The following is a 19,848-nucleotide window of genomic DNA, read 5'->3' on the forward strand; positions in this document are numbered from 1 at the left end:
AACCTGAGTTCACTGTTGACCTAAAGATGCTACTACAAAAGAAGAATAATTGAGAATATATTCATAAATTAGGAAGTAGAACCCCGAAGCCGGTAACTGTAAATAGTTTAGTAGTTGAGGACTATACTGAGCATGTACCATTTCTACACTGATGTCCAATTTCTACCCCTAGACTACCCTGAAGTGGGTAATCAAGACATGCCCCCTCAGTAGACAAAAAAACCCAAATATCAAAACCAGCTTCATCCCAAAGCAAAGGTATAGGCAAAAATACAACTTGTTTGACTTTTAAGTATTGGGAGACATAAAAATATTTTAGGAACTTCCTGAGGGTTTTAATAATAATTTTAAAAGGAAAATAGAACAGGGAAAAAAAACCTATTCTGAACATTAAAAGGTTGGAGCCAAATACTAAGTTTCTATTTCACTGGTATTTATCTACGTCAGTATACAAACCTGTACACCAAAGCAAGTATGTTCAACATAGTAGCAACATCAGGATGGTCATGACCCGAAGTCTTCTCCAGATCTTCAAGAGCTTGTTTACAGAGAGGTACAGCAACCTCATATCTACCCTGGGAAGCGTACTGGATAACAAGATTATGTAGGGTCCGTAATCTTGCTGGAATTTCATAGCCACCTTGTTGGGCAGCAGCTGCTGCACTGCTGTGCTGCTGTTGAACTGAAAGAAATCCACAAAATTTCAACGTGTATAAAAGGTGACTCTAAATAAAACATCTCACATGACTGCTCAGTGGCACAAAATGAGACTCACTGAATTTTATTTCTTCAATATACAGAATTAGCATTAGAACTTACTTTACAGCAGTCAGGCTATTTTCAACAGTGACAGTGGAAGTATGACTGTTTTATTCTTCATATCCTGTCCAGTATTGTATTACTATTATTTTTACAATTCTCATAGCTCAAAGGGCTAAATGTAATAAACTATCAAAGAAAGCAGGAAACCATTTTGGCTCAGCAAACCATTCTCAAGATTATATAATAATTTTGCACTTACAAATATTGCTGTTTTCATATGGAAAGGAACACTAACATACATAACCTGAATACCTGCAGAATAGCTTTTTCCCTTATTCTTCTTCTCTAAACACACAATTTTTTTTTTGTTTCCCTTTGTTTGCTATGCCAAGGAACACTTAAGGTTAGCACATAAAGGACTGAAACACCTTGGATGCCAGAAATAACAGCTGCAAGACAAAAGGTCCTGAGTCAAAGTCAACCTTTGTTTTACTCACTAACCCTCAAGCTTAGCTACTTATTTTCCTGCAGCTCCTAACCTTTGGTTGTTGCAACCCTAACTCTTCCACTGCCCCCAAAAACGTACTACTTTTCTCTTCACTTGACCAATTTCCAAGATTTAGAATATTCCGTCTTGCTCATTTTCATTAAACTCTAGAGAACAAGTTTATCATTCTCTGAGCCTGACTTTATTCTCTCCTTTCTATTAAGCAAAAACCACTCTCACAGAAAGTGGAAGCATTTTTATGTCAGTGGGATCACACAAGTCCAAGTCTATACCCAGACACAAGTCCAAGTCTATACCCAGAGTCACTGCCTGTCAAAGCACTGAAGAATTTCAGCATTTTTTTGGAAGGTCAGAGAAATCACTGAGATGTCAACTTTGTCTTTTGTAAAGCGAAGTTAGGGAGCTTTGCCTCTCAACCTTCCTACTACAAAATTCTAGGGAAGCAAGGATGAGCTAGGAAGGAGCTCATGATCAACACTGACCTACTGCAAAGTCTTCAAGCCTTCCCCTTCAGTGCTGGCTGTGGATAGCTCTACTATGCTGACAAGAATGCAGTGTACCTTGTATGCATGCCCACAAAGGAAATGTAAAACTGCTGACTGCAAAGGTGGGTCCCTTCAGACATTTTCCCTCAAGTCATTTGTCTGGTAAGAACCATTCTTCTCCCACCACACTGCACTGACTCCACAACATCAACATGTTCTATGTTTACAAACATACAAAAAACACATCCCACTAAGCAGAGCTTACTTATCTACCAAGAGTTTTTTTCAATCACACTACCAAACATCTACCTCAAGTTCCACAGCATATTCCTCACTCCTGCTCACCTGAAGACAAACAATGCTTCCACAATTAGTATTAAAACTAATGCAGAGAACCTTAGCAAAGGACAAAAGACTATATGAAAAAGATTTCATACTGAAACCTGCCACAAAAATCTCAAATCAGGTAATTAAAAAGGCCATTAATAGAATTCACTGTCTGGTCAGAATCTGCCTCAGTCACTTGCAACTAACCATTCTGAGGCCCCAAAGGATAATGGCAGAAATTCTGAATTTAAATCAGTCTGAACTTCACAGCAGCTAGTAAACTCTTAAAAACCTAGGCCCCAGTTCTGTACATACCAATGTACAGAATGCATGTCAATGACTGGATTCCTTATTCTAGCAGAGGCATTCACCACCCCAGCTGTGTTGCAGAGATCCCCAAGCATGGATACATTTTTGTAAAGTGCATCTTTATATTCTGCACTGCAGAAACACACCAACAATGTAATCTGAAGTACACTTACTTCCTTGTCCTTGGTCATCTTCATCATTGGGAAACAGATCATCCAAAGGCTCTTTGGTGGAATCTGTATCTTTATCCTCCTACAGAACAACCCCAAACCCAACAAATTAAATCTAAGGTATAAGAGGACAGTCCAGTTAATCAGCAATGTTAAAGGAAAACCCCACATTCAGATTTAACAAGAGTAATATTTCTCACTGAAGTTTTATAAAAGTCTTATACTTTAATGTATTTACACACTCTGTGCCAAAACAATACACGACACCTTCAGAAGGGCCAGGAATAGAAACGAGGTCTCCTAGATTTCAGTCTCAGTTTCAGCACACAAGAAGACATTTGCCTTTCTCACAGAAGCACTAAGTCTCATGAAAGTACCTACTGAAGAGTCCGCACTACTCAGTACAGAACTGTCCATGGTACCTTTTTTAGTCATAATCACAGTTATAGTTGGGCAAGGGAGAGGAATAAAGAGACCTCAATTTCTGAGTACTCAACTTCTGTACAAATAATAAGATCTTGCAATTATAATCTGTAAGGTTCAAAAAGCAAAAACAAAACAAAACAAGAACACGTGAAAGGAAGCTCATTTCCAGTAATCTCCATCTGGAACCATATTCATTTCTACACAATTCATCAGTTTAAAATTATTTTAAGCATCCAAAGATCATTTCAAATGTAAAATGAAGAGACAGACCATCTCTCAGTCCTGTTTCCTAAATGTTGAGCCTACACAATATAAATAGTTAAAGTTCTCAGAAATCATGAGCTCATTAAGGAGAAACCCAGAGCCAGAACACATTCTTACTTTTCTGGCTTTCCATTCAACACTTTTTTCCAACTGCTCCAAAAAGCCAGCTGCTGCTGCTGGCACTCAAATTCAATGATGGCAGAGCAAGGGCACTGTAAAACCAGCAAACTGATGGGACTACATCTCAGATGAGACATTCATAATTTAAATGTTGATTCCAACCTCATACTGAGCCTATACAACTAACTATTTCAAAGGCTAGAAACACAGACTGTCCATATGGTTAGTAAAACTAGAAAGATACTTGGCTTACTTGGACTCTATTTGTTATTAAACTTCAAATAATGGAGCAATTTAATTCATCTGCAGAGTACAGTCTGACAATACAGCACATCACAATCCCAATATTCCCTCCTCTGCCCCTTTTCTGAACAGGCTTCACTGGCAAATCCATCTACAAATACCAAGTCATAGAACAGCACTGAAAAATTCTGGGTGCAACTGACCAAAACAACTCTCTCACCACGTACAATATGTTAAAAAGAATTAGTCAAGCAGTCAGTTAAGCATGACTAAATCACACCCATTTTCAACCATTAAAATTGCTGAAATAATTAGTTATGAAAAACTGCACTTTCCAAGACACCACTGAGAAGATCTGAACACACAACATTAGAACCTTCTCTACAATTCCACCTAAGGAGGCAAAATAAAATTATAAAATGAAAGGCAAATAAATCAGAAGTCTTTTTAAGTAGTAAGTTCCTTCTGTAAATTCAAGTTGTGACCATTTTCTCTCTGAACCTAAGAATACCTAACACAACGGGCTCGTATACAGGCAGATGATCAGAGTGTCTGGCAGATGGTCCTGAAAGGAGATTCACTAACATCTTACCCTTGTGTAAATTCTCAACAGATAAAAAAGCTATACAGTGATTTCACAAGCCAAAAATTAAGTATTTTTCCTGCAGTCAAAATAAGCTAAGTCCTCTAGGTATTTAAAATGTCTCACAGCTTAGATTTCTCACTTATTTTAACTGCTGAGCTTATAGAAGTGAGATTTTTGCTTTGGTCCAGTTCTTCACATTTTTAAGATACTAAATTAGTATTTATCAATTCTGTTCCTCATGTATTTTATTATCTGCAGACAGTAAAATACATACTCTCTTAAAATAAGAATGAGCTCTCAGAATCATTCTGCAAACTATGTGACACTAGTACAAGGTAGTATTTTAATGACAAATATATCTAAGGGACAAATAAAATGTGTCTGTTATTTCTTGGTAAACAGGCAAATCACAACACATGTAAATGTAAGGTGCTTTTACTGTTTTACTGTGGAGGTACTTACTGAAGGTGAAATATCATTGTCGTATTTTTTTAATTGATTCATGAATTCTAGGTGTTTCTTTTCCTCCTCCAGCTGAGCCACAGACTGCTCACTTTTCTGTAGTTTCTGCTGTGTATTGGCGAGTTCATCCCGCAGCCACTGATTCTCCTGGCACAGCCGGCGAACCTGAGCCCGCAATTTCTGCTTCTCTGATTCTACTGCATTTAAGTGATTTGACAAGGCCATCATTACCTGAAAAGCAGAATGTGTGACATACTTCCCCTAGAATGCAACATACAAGGCTTTCATTATTTAAACCTATGTCTGCTGTGAAATCTGGTAAACATTCCCATGCCTCTTCTTTTTAGATATAGTTTTCATTTTCCGCTAAACCTTTTTACCATTTAGAATGATTTGGGTTGGAAGGGGCCTCTAAGATCACCTCTTCCCAGCCCCCTGCCATGGGCAGGGCCACCCTTCCACTAGACCAGGTTGCTCAAAGCTCCATCCAAGCCTGGCCTTGAACACTTCCAGGGACAGGGCACATGTTCCACTACCTCACCACCCTCACAGGGCAGAATTTCTTCCTAAATCCAATCTAAACCTCCTTTCTTTCAGTTTGAAGGCATTCTGCCTTGTCCTATCACTACATGACCTTTGAAAGTCCCTCTTCAGCTCTCTTGTAACCGCTTCCAGCCCTCGAAGGGGCTCTAAGATTTCCCTGCAGCCTTCTCTTCTCCACCTCTCTCAGCCTGTCTCCAGAGCAGAGGTGCTCCAGCCCTCGACTGTCATCATGTGCCTCCTCTGGACTTGCTCCAACAGGTGCATGTCCTTCCCTTGTTGGGGTCCCAACCTAGGGGAGCTCTTTACTAAATAATTGTTTTCCATGATGCTATCAGAAGTTAAAATTGTTTCAGAATTCCCTGAACATTAAATACAATCTTAAAATACATGAAAAGTTAGAACTAGATTACTGAACTGGAAGTCTTTGGTCCATTAACATAAAATGGAGTAGTAGTACTTTCAACTTGCAGGATAACAAAAATAACTTAAGAACTAACACAGAGCTCTAATTTAGCACCTTCCAGACAAAAAAGGGATTTGTACACATGCTTACAGCTTCTAAGATGAACACCTCAGCATAATGGTAACACTTCAAAGGGATATTTACTTGACTGAGATCTGCATGTACAACTTAACACACAATTTATAGATGCACTTTATACTCGAGTGCAGACTTTCAAACACAGTCACATTAAGGGCAAAAAATGGAACACCCATAAAAGCAGCTTACTTTGACTGGGTTTTTGTTTTTTTTTTTCTGAGCAAAGTTAAATGAAAAAGGAGCTTATTAAGTGAAAGCCAAACACTACCAGCAGAAGATATTCTCCCTTCACTGCAATCTCCCACTGACACGTGTAGGACAGCTGGCAGCAGTCCCAGGATGCACACCTTGCAAGAATGGACCACTGGTGAGAGTACAAATCTTTCAGATCTGTTAGACATTCCCCAGTTACCAGTATTTCATCTCCTCAAGTTCATGGTTTTTTTTAAAAAACAAAGTTATCTTTAAGTGGTTTTAAATTAGGTATTTAATGGGAAACAGATTCCTTAGCTGAAATTTCAGGTGTCAAAATATTCATTAAGCCTTTAGAAACTAATTTTTCCTATAAAGGTAAAAACTCTAGGTATAATTTCCTAAAACCAGTCCAAAACTCCAGACTTCAGCACCTACCTATTTACATATTAAAAACTTGTCTAATATTTTTAATTCTTTGTTCAATTCAAACAGTGGCATTTATATAATGAGAGAGCGTATTTATGAAAATTGTGATAATAGGGTCAACATATTCAAACACTGAAGAAGCTACAATGGCAAACTAAAATATTTTGTAGTCTTATTCATAAGAATTACCTGAAAGAAAAGTCTGATTACTTCTTCAGCAAAGTTAGTTTACTTTTCATGGAAAAACACATCACCAGACCTATTTGCATGCCACAAAAAACATCTATTTTTGTATCTTAAATTTAAAAATTAAAAAAAAAACCAAAAAAAAAACAACAACCCAAAAACCTACATTGTTACAACTCAAAGCATTCAGGAAGAGTAACCTTATCAGGTCTGAGAGCAGCAGTTTGAAGTGTAATTGGCTTCCTAAGGAAGGCAGCAAATGCAGACTTTTTTGGCTCCTCACCACTACATTCCACAAAGTACCATGGGAGGCAAACAAGGCAGGAACATCTGCAACTGAGGCTCCTGACAGAGTCAAGAATCAGAACTGGCTTCTCAGAGTCCTAATACTACACAGAAGTTACTCATTCACTTGCACATCTTCTACAAGCAACCATTAAAGGTAACTCAACTACTGCAATTTTACTCCATGTATCTTCTAGCACTTTCCTCCTATACAAGGCATCAAAGTGTGTACAATGTATACATTAAGGCCTGACAGTTTGTCCAGGCCTTCTACACTCCCGTCGGATAACCCACATTTCTTTCTCTCAGTCTCAATTCACCATGATCCAATGCACACCACTTCCAGATCACCACACAATAATAGCTCAATCCAGAAGAGAAGTCTGAGCAGCTACAGACCAACAGAAAGCCTATTAATGTAGAACTAACTCATTGGCATTTTAACTCATTTGCAAACACTCTGCCATTTCACAGTGATGACTGTCATATCACATCATTTCAGGTTTTTGAAATTTTGTATTTTAGTACAAAATATCATAAAGCTGTACTGTAAATATAGTCCTGACAACCCAATAAACATACAACTTTTCACTTATCTTCTGCAGATGGTATCTTCATTGACTAAGAGTCCACAAAAATTAGCTCAGAGTCCTCTCTTTAATGCATCAGTCGAAGTTGTTCAGATTCTGTACTCAGGTCTTAAACTTTAAAATGCTTTTAGTTTCAATTCTGGTTTAGTAAAATGTTAAATAAACATTAGAGATTCTTAAGCTCTAAAAGCATCATGTACTACTATAAAAAAATCTGAGTCAAGGGAATATAAACATGCATTTCAGTCTACACCAAAGCTCAAAGGCTGGAGCAAATACATGTATTATAAGTGTGCTTGTTTATATGTGTCCTATGCCATCTTTTAGAGTTAAAATGCCACTGCTCAGTTCTTGAGCTGCTCAAACATTACCTGCCTAATGCCTGATGTGGAAAAGTCTAAACAGACAATGTTACTGTCTCACTGATGTCAAGTGGAGCCCAGTCATGAGTTTCAGTGCTTTAACACTAACCCCATAATTAGTTCTGTAACACAGCATGATGTACAGTAACTACCTCTATTAATTACAGCATCTTTTGTCCATTATATCCAAAAATAATGTAGATGTCCCAACATATTACTAATATCGAGGGAGAAATGTCTGAAATGCTTCATTTTTACCACAACTTTACCTGTGCTTCACTAAGGCCAAGCTCCAGCATTTCCAGTGACTTTCGAATCATGTTTGATTTTTCTTCAACCAGATTAGTTTCATCATCTTTCTTCAAGCATTTCAGTGTTTCAAGTAAGCTCTGTAAAATTGAATTGTGTTCATTCTTCAGTGCCTCCAGTCCATTAATCACTTGCTTCGTTTTGGCAATGATTTCATCTTGAGTAAGCTTCTCCAACTTCTCTTCCTTTAAATACACCATTGTGGACATGTTTTCATACATTCTGAAATGGAAGAGTATGCTAGTTAATACAAAAGGAAAAATAAGTATATAAGTCTATAAGTGAGTGAAGTCTGAAATGTATATTCAGAATACGATTATATTTGTGAACAACTTTTACAATGTTTCATGTCCTGAGTTCGAACAGTTTCAAGTTTTCCAGTTTCTACTTCCAGATTTAATATTAACACTCATTGATAAACCAAAAAAACAGCACACAATGAAACACAGACTATGACGTGGCATTAGAATTTGTAGCAACTGCTGAGGAACAGGGCTCCATCTCCAGGATTCTGGTTTGTGAAAAAGCAAAGGAGGTGGTGTAAAACACATACTACAATAAATATAGCTATTTGCAGATGTCACTATAGTTCTCTAAAAAAAACCCACAAAATGGAGCTTTAGGAATTTGAAGAAATATCACCCAGACTTCTGAAAGAGTTCACCAGTCAGTCATGAGAAAAGTCATCTTTCTCCTGTAAAAAGATAACAGCAGCCTCATCCTTTCCCAAGGACTACAAAAGCTCTTGCCACTGTATTTTGAACATCACAACTACCCCCTAGGACAATTTTAATTCATTATTTTAACTCTACACTTAACACATAGATATTCAATTGCTTACAGGTCTAGATGTAGCTATTTTGATGAAGATGCAACACCTGTCTCATGCCAGAAAAAACAGTTTGTATAGTACAACCCTTGCAGCAAGCATCATTCCACTGTGCTATTTTATCAGTATCTAATGCATTACACTAAAGATAGTAATTTTTTGGATGTTTGTCAGCACGTCCACGAAATGCAAATGAAGACCCAAAAAAGTTTAGAAACTCACATACTCTTATCACAGATGCTGTTACTGAACTGACAAACAAGCTTATAAATGTTAAAATGCAGAGAAGACACACAAACCATTTGACCCTTTTTTAATGTCACCAGAAAAATGTTCTATAATGAAAATAAAGACTTGAAAAATTACTCCTCTATACCTCAGTTATTTAAATCTTTGAGTGAACCAGGAAGCATAAATTAGAAAAATACAGGAAAGATTTTTCAAAAGCAATAAAATATCCCATCTATGTGAAGACATCTGGGTAAGCATTGACAAACTAACATTTTAAATGAATTAAAACTGTATTAAAACTTTGTACTAGAAAAGCTAGTCTAATTTTAGGAGAAGGCAAAAAAAAATTAGAACCACTTGAGTCTTGAATTAAAACTTCTGTAAGAAGATGCATATATGCACATCATGACAACAGCCAAAGGATGTGCTCTTGTGCTTTTGTATTATATTAAAAATAAAAGGCTGTTCTTTCTGTTTATATGTACTCAAATTACCTTCTCTGTGATGATCTCCTGTAATACAATACCCAAAAGGCATAGTCATTTGTTACCAAACAAAGGCTGCAGATGACAATAGGGTTTTTTTGTAATAATCTATTGTCTGAAAACACAGAATTTGGGGAATCGTGAACTTGGTTTTACCCAAATTTAATACAGTAACTTCATATTCACAAATAAATCAATATGAAAAATATAGATCTGTATAAAGCAACTCATCTAGCATGGCATAAGAAATTAACCCATGAAGACCTGATGAGGAGAATGATATTTACACATTTCCCATTTCTAACCTGAGATCTATGACCCAGAATGCTTAAAAAGACAGTTTTGAAGTACAGACTCTCTGAAGTTGTGTAGAAAAATGAACTGCAATTTAACATGGACCAAATTTGCATATAAATGCTTCTAACACACAGTCATATAAGAAATTGTTATGGATTATGCTAACTTCAGCACACAACTCAACCCTAAGTAGCCTTGGCACACTTTCACAGCCTCAATTAACAATTTCCATCCTGAATGCACAGAACTGAACCTTTGATTATAAGGAAGTAAAACAAGCAGAGACATCTAATGAAGTGACTATTTGTGTATGTTATGTGAACACAGATAGCAGCAATTCCTTCTTCATGCCTCAATATTCTGTCATTTTACAGCAAAAATGAAAAGCAGATGTTTGCATATATATATGTAAAGCACACACAGATACTGTCTTTTAAAAGTTACACATTTTAAACACTTTAGTAGAAATAAAATTAATTCTAAGTGATGAATACAGATAAATTAACATCCATAAATTAACAGATAAATAAACAGGCCAATAGTATTGGCTGAATACACTGAAGCTGCAGCTAAGGATGGCTAAGCCAGCACAGCAGCTTTTGAAGAGAGGAAAAGCAGGTTTAAACACGATGGGGCAAAACCATACTTAAACCATCCCAGCAGCAGACCTGCTTTATGAATACATTCTTCCTGTCTCAATCCAGTGCGCCAGATTTTTTAGCTGCCTCATTCCAACCCAAATGCACCTAAAAGCTTCCACTGCCTCTGCACTATCAGTACAAAGGATCTGCTGGGGCCAAGCCAAAAGCTGCATCAAGACACAGACTGACATGAAGTTCCTTGCAGCCTGCAAGAGGGATTCTCAAATCTCCTCTAGTGAACACTGTTAGAATCCCAATCTCTCCCACTGACAGAAAAGAACTAAATCTTTTGGGATAAGTTTTGAGGGGGGTCTGTTGGTGTTCAGTTTTATAGATTGTGCTTGGCAAAATAATTTAGAAAACAGGAGGCTAACAAACATATAATTTGTCCTGCTATCAAATTTGACTCTTTGTAGGAATAAAATTTATGAATAAATATCTATCTAATAGCCTTTAAGGGTAGTAAGTGAAGGTGTGGCCCTATCATGATTTTTTAAATGTATTTTACAAAAGATAATTGCCTGTTCACCATATTTGATATGTAATCATATAACTGGGGATGGCATTGCAAAGGGCAAATTCAATGATCCCTGGGAGTCCCTTCCAACTCAGCATATTCCGTGATGCTGCAAATTAGATTTGAATATCCTGAGGCAGCAAATGCCGCGCAGGAAGCAAACAAATGAAGTTTGTATGCAGGATGCATACAGAGGAAAGGAGACAAAACGTAGCCAGCCTTCCTATTGTCACTTCTCAAAAAATGTTAACCCTTTCTTCCTATACATTTTCCCTATAGAAAAAAAATGGTGTAGGCAAAGGCTTCTCAAGCTCCTCTAAGTTTTGTCCTGCACTCCACTGCACTGCAAATTTTATCTGGGCAGGAATTCTAGTTTCAAATACTAGTTTTTAGTTTAGTGTATAACTGAAAACAAAGCAAAGAAGATGTACAAAACAGAATTTTTGTATAAAACAGAATTTTGGATAAGGAAAGAAATACATAATGCAGCCAGAGTTCCAGACTCAATAGGTGGCTTAAGAAATTTACCTAATAAGTACGTGTCAGTGTAGATCTTGAATATTATCTTCCTTTTTGTTTGTGATAATATTGACTATGCTGAAGTCCAAAAGTCACTTAATGCTTTCCAACTTCTAGAAAAATCAAGTCACTGCCTCGAAACACACAAAAATTAGTTAATTTTGACAGATCAACATAAAAAGCCCTGCAACACCTTCTACTAAAGAGGTTTCCACAACATTTTGTTACATAAGCTCAAAACAAAGAAATGGACTGAGAACAGCAAGAGTCTGAACCAAAGAAAGCAAAACCACTGGGATAATCTCATCATATACAAACAACTTAAGTGGCTGTTATCTTTAATCGGTTTAAGTATTTTGTTATTCATAAAACTTTCAAACCAACTACACTAGTAATACTGACATCACAGATTTCAGCCTAAATTCTTCCACAGACATATCACAGCCAGCTACTAAGCTCTCCAGCTCATATTTAAAGATCTCTTAACAGAGCTTTTCCTACTCAGCTGCTTTTAAGGAAGAGTCATTTTCCTGCAGATCACCTCAAAATATTTTTGTGCCAAAACACATCTGAATGTCTCTTTGCACAAGAAAATTCATTAAGGAAGAATTTCGTTCTAAAAACCCACAATATTTCAATATTTTTTTTTCCTTGACTAAAGATTAGCATGGATTCTAAAAAAAATAAATAAAGCCATTCTAATTTTTCTTCCTTGATATGAATCTCTAAAGACTTCCCCTCTCTGTATTGATATTTTTATTATTTAATGGGTTTCAAGTACTAAAAGCTTGGAAGATAAATTTTTAATGTACTTAGCATCTGATCACAATTGTTGCAAAATACAATTTCAAATAAATAAATTATAAAACCCCCAAGTCTCAACTGCTTTGTCAAGTGAAATACTCACTAAACATTTTCTCTGAATGTACAGCTAACAGGCAACATAGCTGAAAATGAAACAATAATGTGTTGGCATATAAAAAAGAGTAAATCATCTTCCCAACAGTAAAAGCTGCTGCAAGACTGGCTCAAGCCATACCTAGGGCCTCTGTCACCTACATGCACTGCAAATTCCGCAAAGTTACAGTGAAAAGTTAAACTAATTTCATCTTTTTGTATCTCTAATAGGGACCTAACAGTTCACTGTTTCCTAACAATAATCAGTCTATTCAAGGCTTTTAACCCTCATTTCACTCTTAGTTCCTCCTAATTAAAAGGCAAGGTTCAGCATCCTACCTCTGCCACGTACTTGTTTCAATTGTGTATGAGCTGCAAATTACAAGTCATTAATTCCCTGCTCAGAGCAAGAACACATCTCATTACATCATGGAAGGCACCATCTTCAAATACTACGAGCTGCTGTAACTGCTAATCTTCATAATGTGGAAAACTGCCTTCTCAAACAACCCTCAGAACATTACAGGCTGTTCCAAGCACAAAAAGAAACTCAGTAACAAAGGCAAGAGATGACAAACACTTTGGGAAGGACTGAGCAGTGTGTCAAACACTGTATTAGCCGCACCCCTCCTGCAGGCAGCTCAGCAACAGCAGAAATGACAAGGATGAATCACTCACAGATGCCTTTCACACGCTGAGAAAGGTATTTGTAAAAGCACTCAGATAACAAACACTCAATTTGGACTATATTGCTGTTATGGTTTTCAGTCAGAATCTCCAAGTCTGAAAGAACAATGATTACCTGTTATTTTTTTCAAATTTAAGATGTTAAATTACTCTTTACCTGTGAGACTGTTTCTGCTGTCGTAAGTCATATTCCCATAAGGAACATTTATTATCTTTCCCTTTTTGTCTGATTTGCCTTCCTTTTACTTAAAATGATCCCTTATAGTGAGGAATTTTGTTCCATTACATGATCTCTAAACTCCCAGAAGAAAGTAGCTTTTCCTTCATGATATATTCAGGACTGCAGCTTTGCTGCCAGTGCTAGTCATCACTCTTCCCATCATCTATATTTGAATCTGCATAAAATAGAAAATCTGGAACTGCACCTGCAAAGAGTGTCCTGGTGGAGGTCAGACTTAAGGCACACTGGCTGACCCAGTTCTATAAACAGAACACTGCTGCACTTCTGCACTGCCTCGGGTTTCCAAATGCGTGAGCTCAGAAAGCACCTTCAGCATTTAACACACAGGTACATGAGCTACCTTAAAAATAACTCGGTGAGGACAATTAGCAGCACATTCTGGAGGCTGTAAACCACTGACCAGAAGCAGGTAAGAGGATGGAGTTGCACATAACCCAGCAACCAGTATTAAGCTACAGAGAAACTCCCCCTCCCCAAGGGGAGTAATTTTTTCTACCAATTACCAGATAGTAAGCATATGAATTTAAAAAAAGTCTTAATGTGCTCCTCCTGCCAGCCTTCAGTTCAGAGCTAGGCCTGAATGTAGAAGTCTGCCCTACCACTTGGTTTAAAATGAAGGTATGCTAGGTAAATTGTGTAAAAAGTACATTTGTAGTCCTTTAATGTCAAGGGCACATATCCAAGAAAAGCCCAGAATCACGTTTGGAATTTGACCTACAGCCTTAACATCACAAAATGTCTGTGTTGGTAAGTAAACTGGACAAACACTCAACTTTTGCAAAGTTTTGACATTTCTCAAGGCAAGCCCAGAGGTTTCTGAAGAAATGCATGGGACATTAACAATAAGTAAAGGACAGACTGACTAAAAGGAGTAAAACAAAAAGCCTTGAATACTGGCAGAAATTTCCACATCTCCAACAAGGCTGCTGCTTTTCTCTTATGACTGCCAGGAGCAGCCTACTCTCCACATGGCAGCAGTGGGAGGAGGCTGTGTAGCCTCACGTTCTACCCCTGCATCACAGCAGCATCCACCTCTGAAAAACACTGTCAGCCTCTAGGGAACCCCAATGGCTACCAATAAGCCCATGCACTGCATTAAACTATGTTTAAGTGAAGAGGATTATGTACTTGTTTAGCTGAAGAATACAGCCACTGTACATCTACCTTGATAAATCTTCAAATGCTTTAATGTTAGGGCCTGCTCTTAAAAAAATTAAAAATCATACCTTTCAAGGGAAAGCTTCAGATTCTTTGGAAAATGAAAAAAATATTATGGAGAGACGCAGACTAACAAACCATATTTGCAAAAAAAAAAGAGATGATAGCAAAAATAGCTCCTATAAAACCCTCAGCAAGGGTGATGCCAACAATTCTCTTTGAGAAAGCACAAGCTAAGATGATTTACACTGCTGAGAAAGTACAAGCTAGGAAGATTTGCTCTGCTGCAGAGTCCTTTGATTTAGATTTCTGTAGCATGCTACTTCAGCACTAAGGAACACTTTCTTAGAAATCATACTTGGATTCTTAAAGACAACAAATTTAAAACTATTTTGAGAAAAATACTTTTGCACAATTCAAAGACAACTGGCAAAAATGCCCTGAGAGTTATTTCAACTCTCAGCCTTCTTTCTTCTTTAGCAAGCAAACTATTTTCATGACATTTATTACTTCCTGCTGAAACACTTAATTGAGTTAAATATCTGTATACAGTACAAAAGTATTCAGTGACATAAAAGCTTTCTTTAACTACATGGATTATTCTTCCTCTTAAAGAAAAGATTATGGTGTCAATCCCTTGACCGTACTGCACTGAATAAACAAAGGCTACAAGCTAGCATTTCAATTATCATGATACAGCAAATCTGTATCCTTTTAACTGCAGACAATCCAGATGACCTGCCCATCTAATTCCAAAATCTCTTTTAGACTCAAACATATCTGGAATTCCAAAATGCTATTGGCCAAATCCCATCTTGCTTTTCCTGTTCACATACTGCAGCAGACTGAGACCCTCAGATGACGTGACTGCCCCTTACACAATATTATACCTATTCCAATTATTTGTGTGAAAGGAATCAAGGGAAAGTATCCTCTTTTTTGCATATCTCATCAACTCCATTTTACCTTTCCAAAGGCCTAAAAATATAGTGATTGAAACACAGACTAGCAACATATCCTAAAATCACTATAGATTCCCTGAGACGTGTTAGATACTACAATTGGTCTGGATGTATTATAAGCATGTAAGAGAAAAAAATCATTCTCTGTACACATTCCAATACCTCAGATTTCAAATTAAACTGGATGGATATTAAGACCCTTCTATGTATTTGTTATCACATCAAAGATTACTCTTTGTCAAAGCTGAAACAAATGCAAAAGAAATCTGACAGGTGTGTGGGTCTAAGGCAGTTCCACAGACCCAGTCAGGAGTCCAGAGGAACTATACTAAAAGCCAGACTTTCAAGAAGGTACAGCTTATAAACTCTTTGTTAATCGAGGCTGCTATAATCTGTTACATGCTGGTGGTACATAACTTCCTTACTCAAAATCTGAAACAGCCCTGTGACAAGATTCAAAGCCCACTCTTTTCCAGAATAATAAAACTGAACACAACCTTCTTCTGCCATTTGGTACTGCTGGGCAAAATCTAATGCTGGTTTCTTTTTAATTTTAGTTGTGTTCATGGAATCTCTGAAGGCAGGCAGACTGCAAATCTCCAAGTCTCCTACCCCTTGAAGCAAGGGAGTTGTCTCCCTTCTGTACCACTGTTGTGTCAACAGAAGCAGCGTCTGTTGGTCTCCTGCAAAGCAAGCACTTCCTTAGCTTCTGTGAGCACTAATAAACACTTTCAGCCACCAATGGATCTTGAGAAAGGAGAGCTTTCTGCCTTCCCTAAAACACTGACACAACATACCAGTTTAAGCCACAGGAGATTTGCCTTCTGCATATGACAACAAAGCCCACCTCACTGGTTCACTTTAACAAAAAGATCATGACTGTATTAAGAGCAGTTACATAAAGACAGAATAAACTTACTTAAATTTATCAGAAGGCAGAGATGTAACCACTTAAAAAGTAGTTATAATTACCTTTAATTATTAAAAAGTCTTGTCACAAGAATCAAAGATACATCAGGAAAAATCTAGGCTAATTGTTCAAAAATTGTACTGTTAGTTTAGCATTTTGTAGCTACAAAGAAATGCTTCATAAATTATCAACTTTAAGTAGATTGAAAGGAAATTTTGACTGTATTTTAAAATAAACACTGTCAAGAAAGTCTGAGTAACAGATCCATCATCACTCTCAAATTACACAGTTTTCTCCCTCAATATTCCAAGAATCTGCATTGATTTTTGTGTGAAAATAGCACTTGGCTCTTCATGGACTGGCCACTTTGTGCAAACAGGTCTTCAATGAATTTTGATAAGTGTCTTGATAAGGCTGGTTCTTGCTGGTGTGAGAGACTTTGATACTGAAATAGGGTTAGGGCAAATAGGATAAGAGAGGAAATGCAGCAAAAATCTACCTGTCTTAAAATTTGAAGCGGTCTATAGTGTAGACAAAACATTTTTTCAGCTTGACTCTAGTTCTTTCATTTTGCATTGTTATTTTTGGACAAGAACTGCTTTATTGACTAATCAAAGTAAGCATCCATTTATGTTATCTATTTATCTAATCTCTAAACAGCACTTAAGTAGAAGCACAGGAATGTTCCCATCAAATCAGTCTTCCAGAATACATTAGAAATGCCATCAGCTTCCACTTACTAACATCAATTCTATTATCTTAACCAAATCTACTTTTTATAGCATACCCATAAAGATCTAGAAAATGCATCCAGGAAGGGCAGAGAAGGCCACAGCCTGCCTCACATCACTGGATCTATGTGGGAAGCTCTGCTGACAATTTGCTGTGAGTACTGACTACAATGCTCTTACATGCTTGGCGACATTGAAGAAAAGGGTTATTTGGACTGAAACAAGAAAAAAAAAAGCAATTTCTTCTGCGGACAAAAAGGAACATCCACTAACATTGTTCCAGCACACAGCAGCCTTCAGGTTTAACAAATCCTTACATTGGGTTTTGAAGCTATTTAATAGTTTGCATTAAGATGCACAAACTGTGCAGTGTCCTTCTTCAAGCTTTAGGGAAAAGTCTTTCTCCTGCTTATCCTTCAAATAATTACAAAAAAAAATTGCAAAACCACTAACCCAATTCTTGCAAAAAGACCACAGAAAAAGTTTCACAATTAAACTGTTCGGGCATAATCTTTAATATTGAGAAAGAATTAATACTAACCCATTCAATACTACACCAAAATCAGTACTTTCAATGGCAACTACCAGTTTTGAGAATAATTTTTTTTTTTATCTTACATATTTAAGTTCATAGAAAGCACAGCAAATGATACAACCATCTAGAGAAACAACCACATATCACTCACTGTTTCTTACCTAGTCTCCAGAGAGCTGACTTAGCTGTAAGGCTGGAAATTACGTACTCCGTAATCTGGAAGCTTTATTCTGATGTTCTGAACTCTCCTGGGTTCAGGAGGTGCTGAGCAATAGAGCAGGCCCTAACCCAACACTTCACAAAGGCACCTTAACATTCTGTGCACTCACACCTGAGGACTAAACCATAGTTCCAACTCCTTCTCTAGTGATCTTTCACCTTCCTGATTTACCTTAGCTAGTGCTGGGCACAGAGTGTCCCTGAAATCCTCACTGTGGCTACACCACTCGTGTGACAGTTCCCCCCACCCTGCTGCAGGACACTGCTCTTCTGGTGGACTGACACAGCACAAGAGCACATACTAACTAAAACAAACACAGAAGCTAAAAGTTTCATTTGAATATTATTTTTTAAACCATCTTACTTGGATAATCTCTTTTGAAAACATCCCCCTCCCAAGGATGGCAGAACAGTGGCCTCCTAAAACAACCAAGCCATTAAAAGCACTGTATCATGTGCCTGCAAGCATTGCTCCACGTGCAGCCAGACTACAGGCTGCAAAACAAAAAAGGAGAAGGAAAAACAGAACTCAGCAAGCATATTTTCAAGCTATTTGTTATCCTAACAAATGGGTGTGGATCAAGATTCAATGGCCACACAAAGTACAAGCAGTCTCTGTAATTCAAACCCCACCAACTGCTGCCTTCAAAAATGGGCTGTGCATCTTTGCTCTCCACCTGCATTCAGCACAAATTCCAAACCCAAGATATTTTTCTTTAGTTAAACAATGTATTCCAATAGCAATATTTTAAGCGTGGGCTAAAATCAACATCCAGGGTATTATTTTTTTCTTAAAACTCCTGAGAGAGAACTTGATACTGACTGAATAAAAAGTATTTAAAAGCAAAGTAATTGATTCATTAATCTGCCTTTATCTGTTTTCTGAACAATGGAAAGGAGATGTATTTAAGTAACAACAAATTACTGAGACTCTGAGATGAAGTCACCCTGTAGAGCCTCTTGTCTTTTTCAAAAGGTATAGAATGGATAAATTCTTAGGACATCTGGCTATGACACCTATAAGTACCGTAAGAAAACATTACATATCATCTCTGTACGATTTCTTAAGCCCCTGGGAGTGCCTACCAAGGACCAGTATCGTGTTTCAGAATGCTCCCAGACCAGAGTCTTATCAAGCAGTTTTATTATATCCTCTCAGTTAAACACAATTCTGCCTTACCACAGCCATAGTCCTCAGGTTCACACATCTGATCTTCCCAAGATACATCATTCCTCAAAATTAACATGTCTTTCTGGGGGTTCATTCCCTTATACCTCTAATAAGACCTCTAAGTAACTATCATGTAAGCTAACACACTGCCAATCATCACAATGACTCCTGCACCCCTCCATGTTTCAATACAGTAATACTCATTCTACTGAATGCTCCTATACTGAATTGGGCCACTACATCCAGGAAAATGGTAAATATAAACAACAGCACATTCTTTTATTTTCCACACACCTTCTATGTCCAGAGGAATTGAGAGTCAGAAACAGCCACTGAATCATCTGCTCTGGCTTCCTGCAAACACCAGACCATGAGCACTCTTTCACTCACTAAGGCCATGGCTAGACATCATAACCTGGTGATGCTCCTCACCCAGCCACACATTTCATTCACACCCCTGTCCATACTGAATCAAAGTAAAGGTATGTGCCTTTTACTGGGTTATTTTACTGTCAGAAGTGAGGCGACAGAAAAGAAGTTTCTATTCAGTTCAGGCCATAAACACAACCAAAATCCACTTATTTCCCCAGGCTGCCATACAGCAAGCTGTGTTGATGGAACAACGATAAGGGTAAAAGCAGCAGGACTGTGCAACTACATAAACCAGCACTGAGATTGAAGAAGATTTCATCTACATCCTTAGAGTCCTATTTTGTCAA

General features: G+C 37.4%; 1 protein-coding gene across 3 annotated transcripts in view; it reads right to left on the bottom strand.

Moving 5' to 3' along the window:
- KLC1 (kinesin light chain 1) overlaps nt 1-19,848 on the bottom strand; it is a 47,485-nt gene that overhangs the window by 21,892 nt on the left and 5,745 nt on the right. For 2 of the 3 annotated variants that reach the window (XM_068192330.1, XM_068192331.1), the window contains exons 2-5: nt 8,060-8,321; nt 4,663-4,893; nt 2,565-2,643; nt 457-682 (exon numbers count right to left, since the gene is read on the bottom strand). In XM_068192330.1, coding sequence (XP_068048431.1) covers nt 457-682; nt 2,565-2,643; nt 4,663-4,893; nt 8,060-8,320 — 797 coding nt within the window. In that variant the 5' untranslated portion in view covers nt 8,321. Of the gene's footprint in view, nt 1-456; nt 683-2,564; nt 2,644-4,662; nt 4,894-8,059; nt 8,322-17,260; nt 17,403-19,848 lie in introns of those variants that run through there. The other variant, XM_068192332.1, reaches the window with a different exon arrangement.

This window comes from Anomalospiza imberbis, chromosome 6, assembly GCF_031753505.1.
Source record: "Anomalospiza imberbis isolate Cuckoo-Finch-1a 21T00152 chromosome 6, ASM3175350v1, whole genome shotgun sequence".
In the NCBI taxonomy this organism is placed as follows: domain Eukaryota; kingdom Metazoa; phylum Chordata; class Aves; order Passeriformes; family Viduidae; genus Anomalospiza; species Anomalospiza imberbis.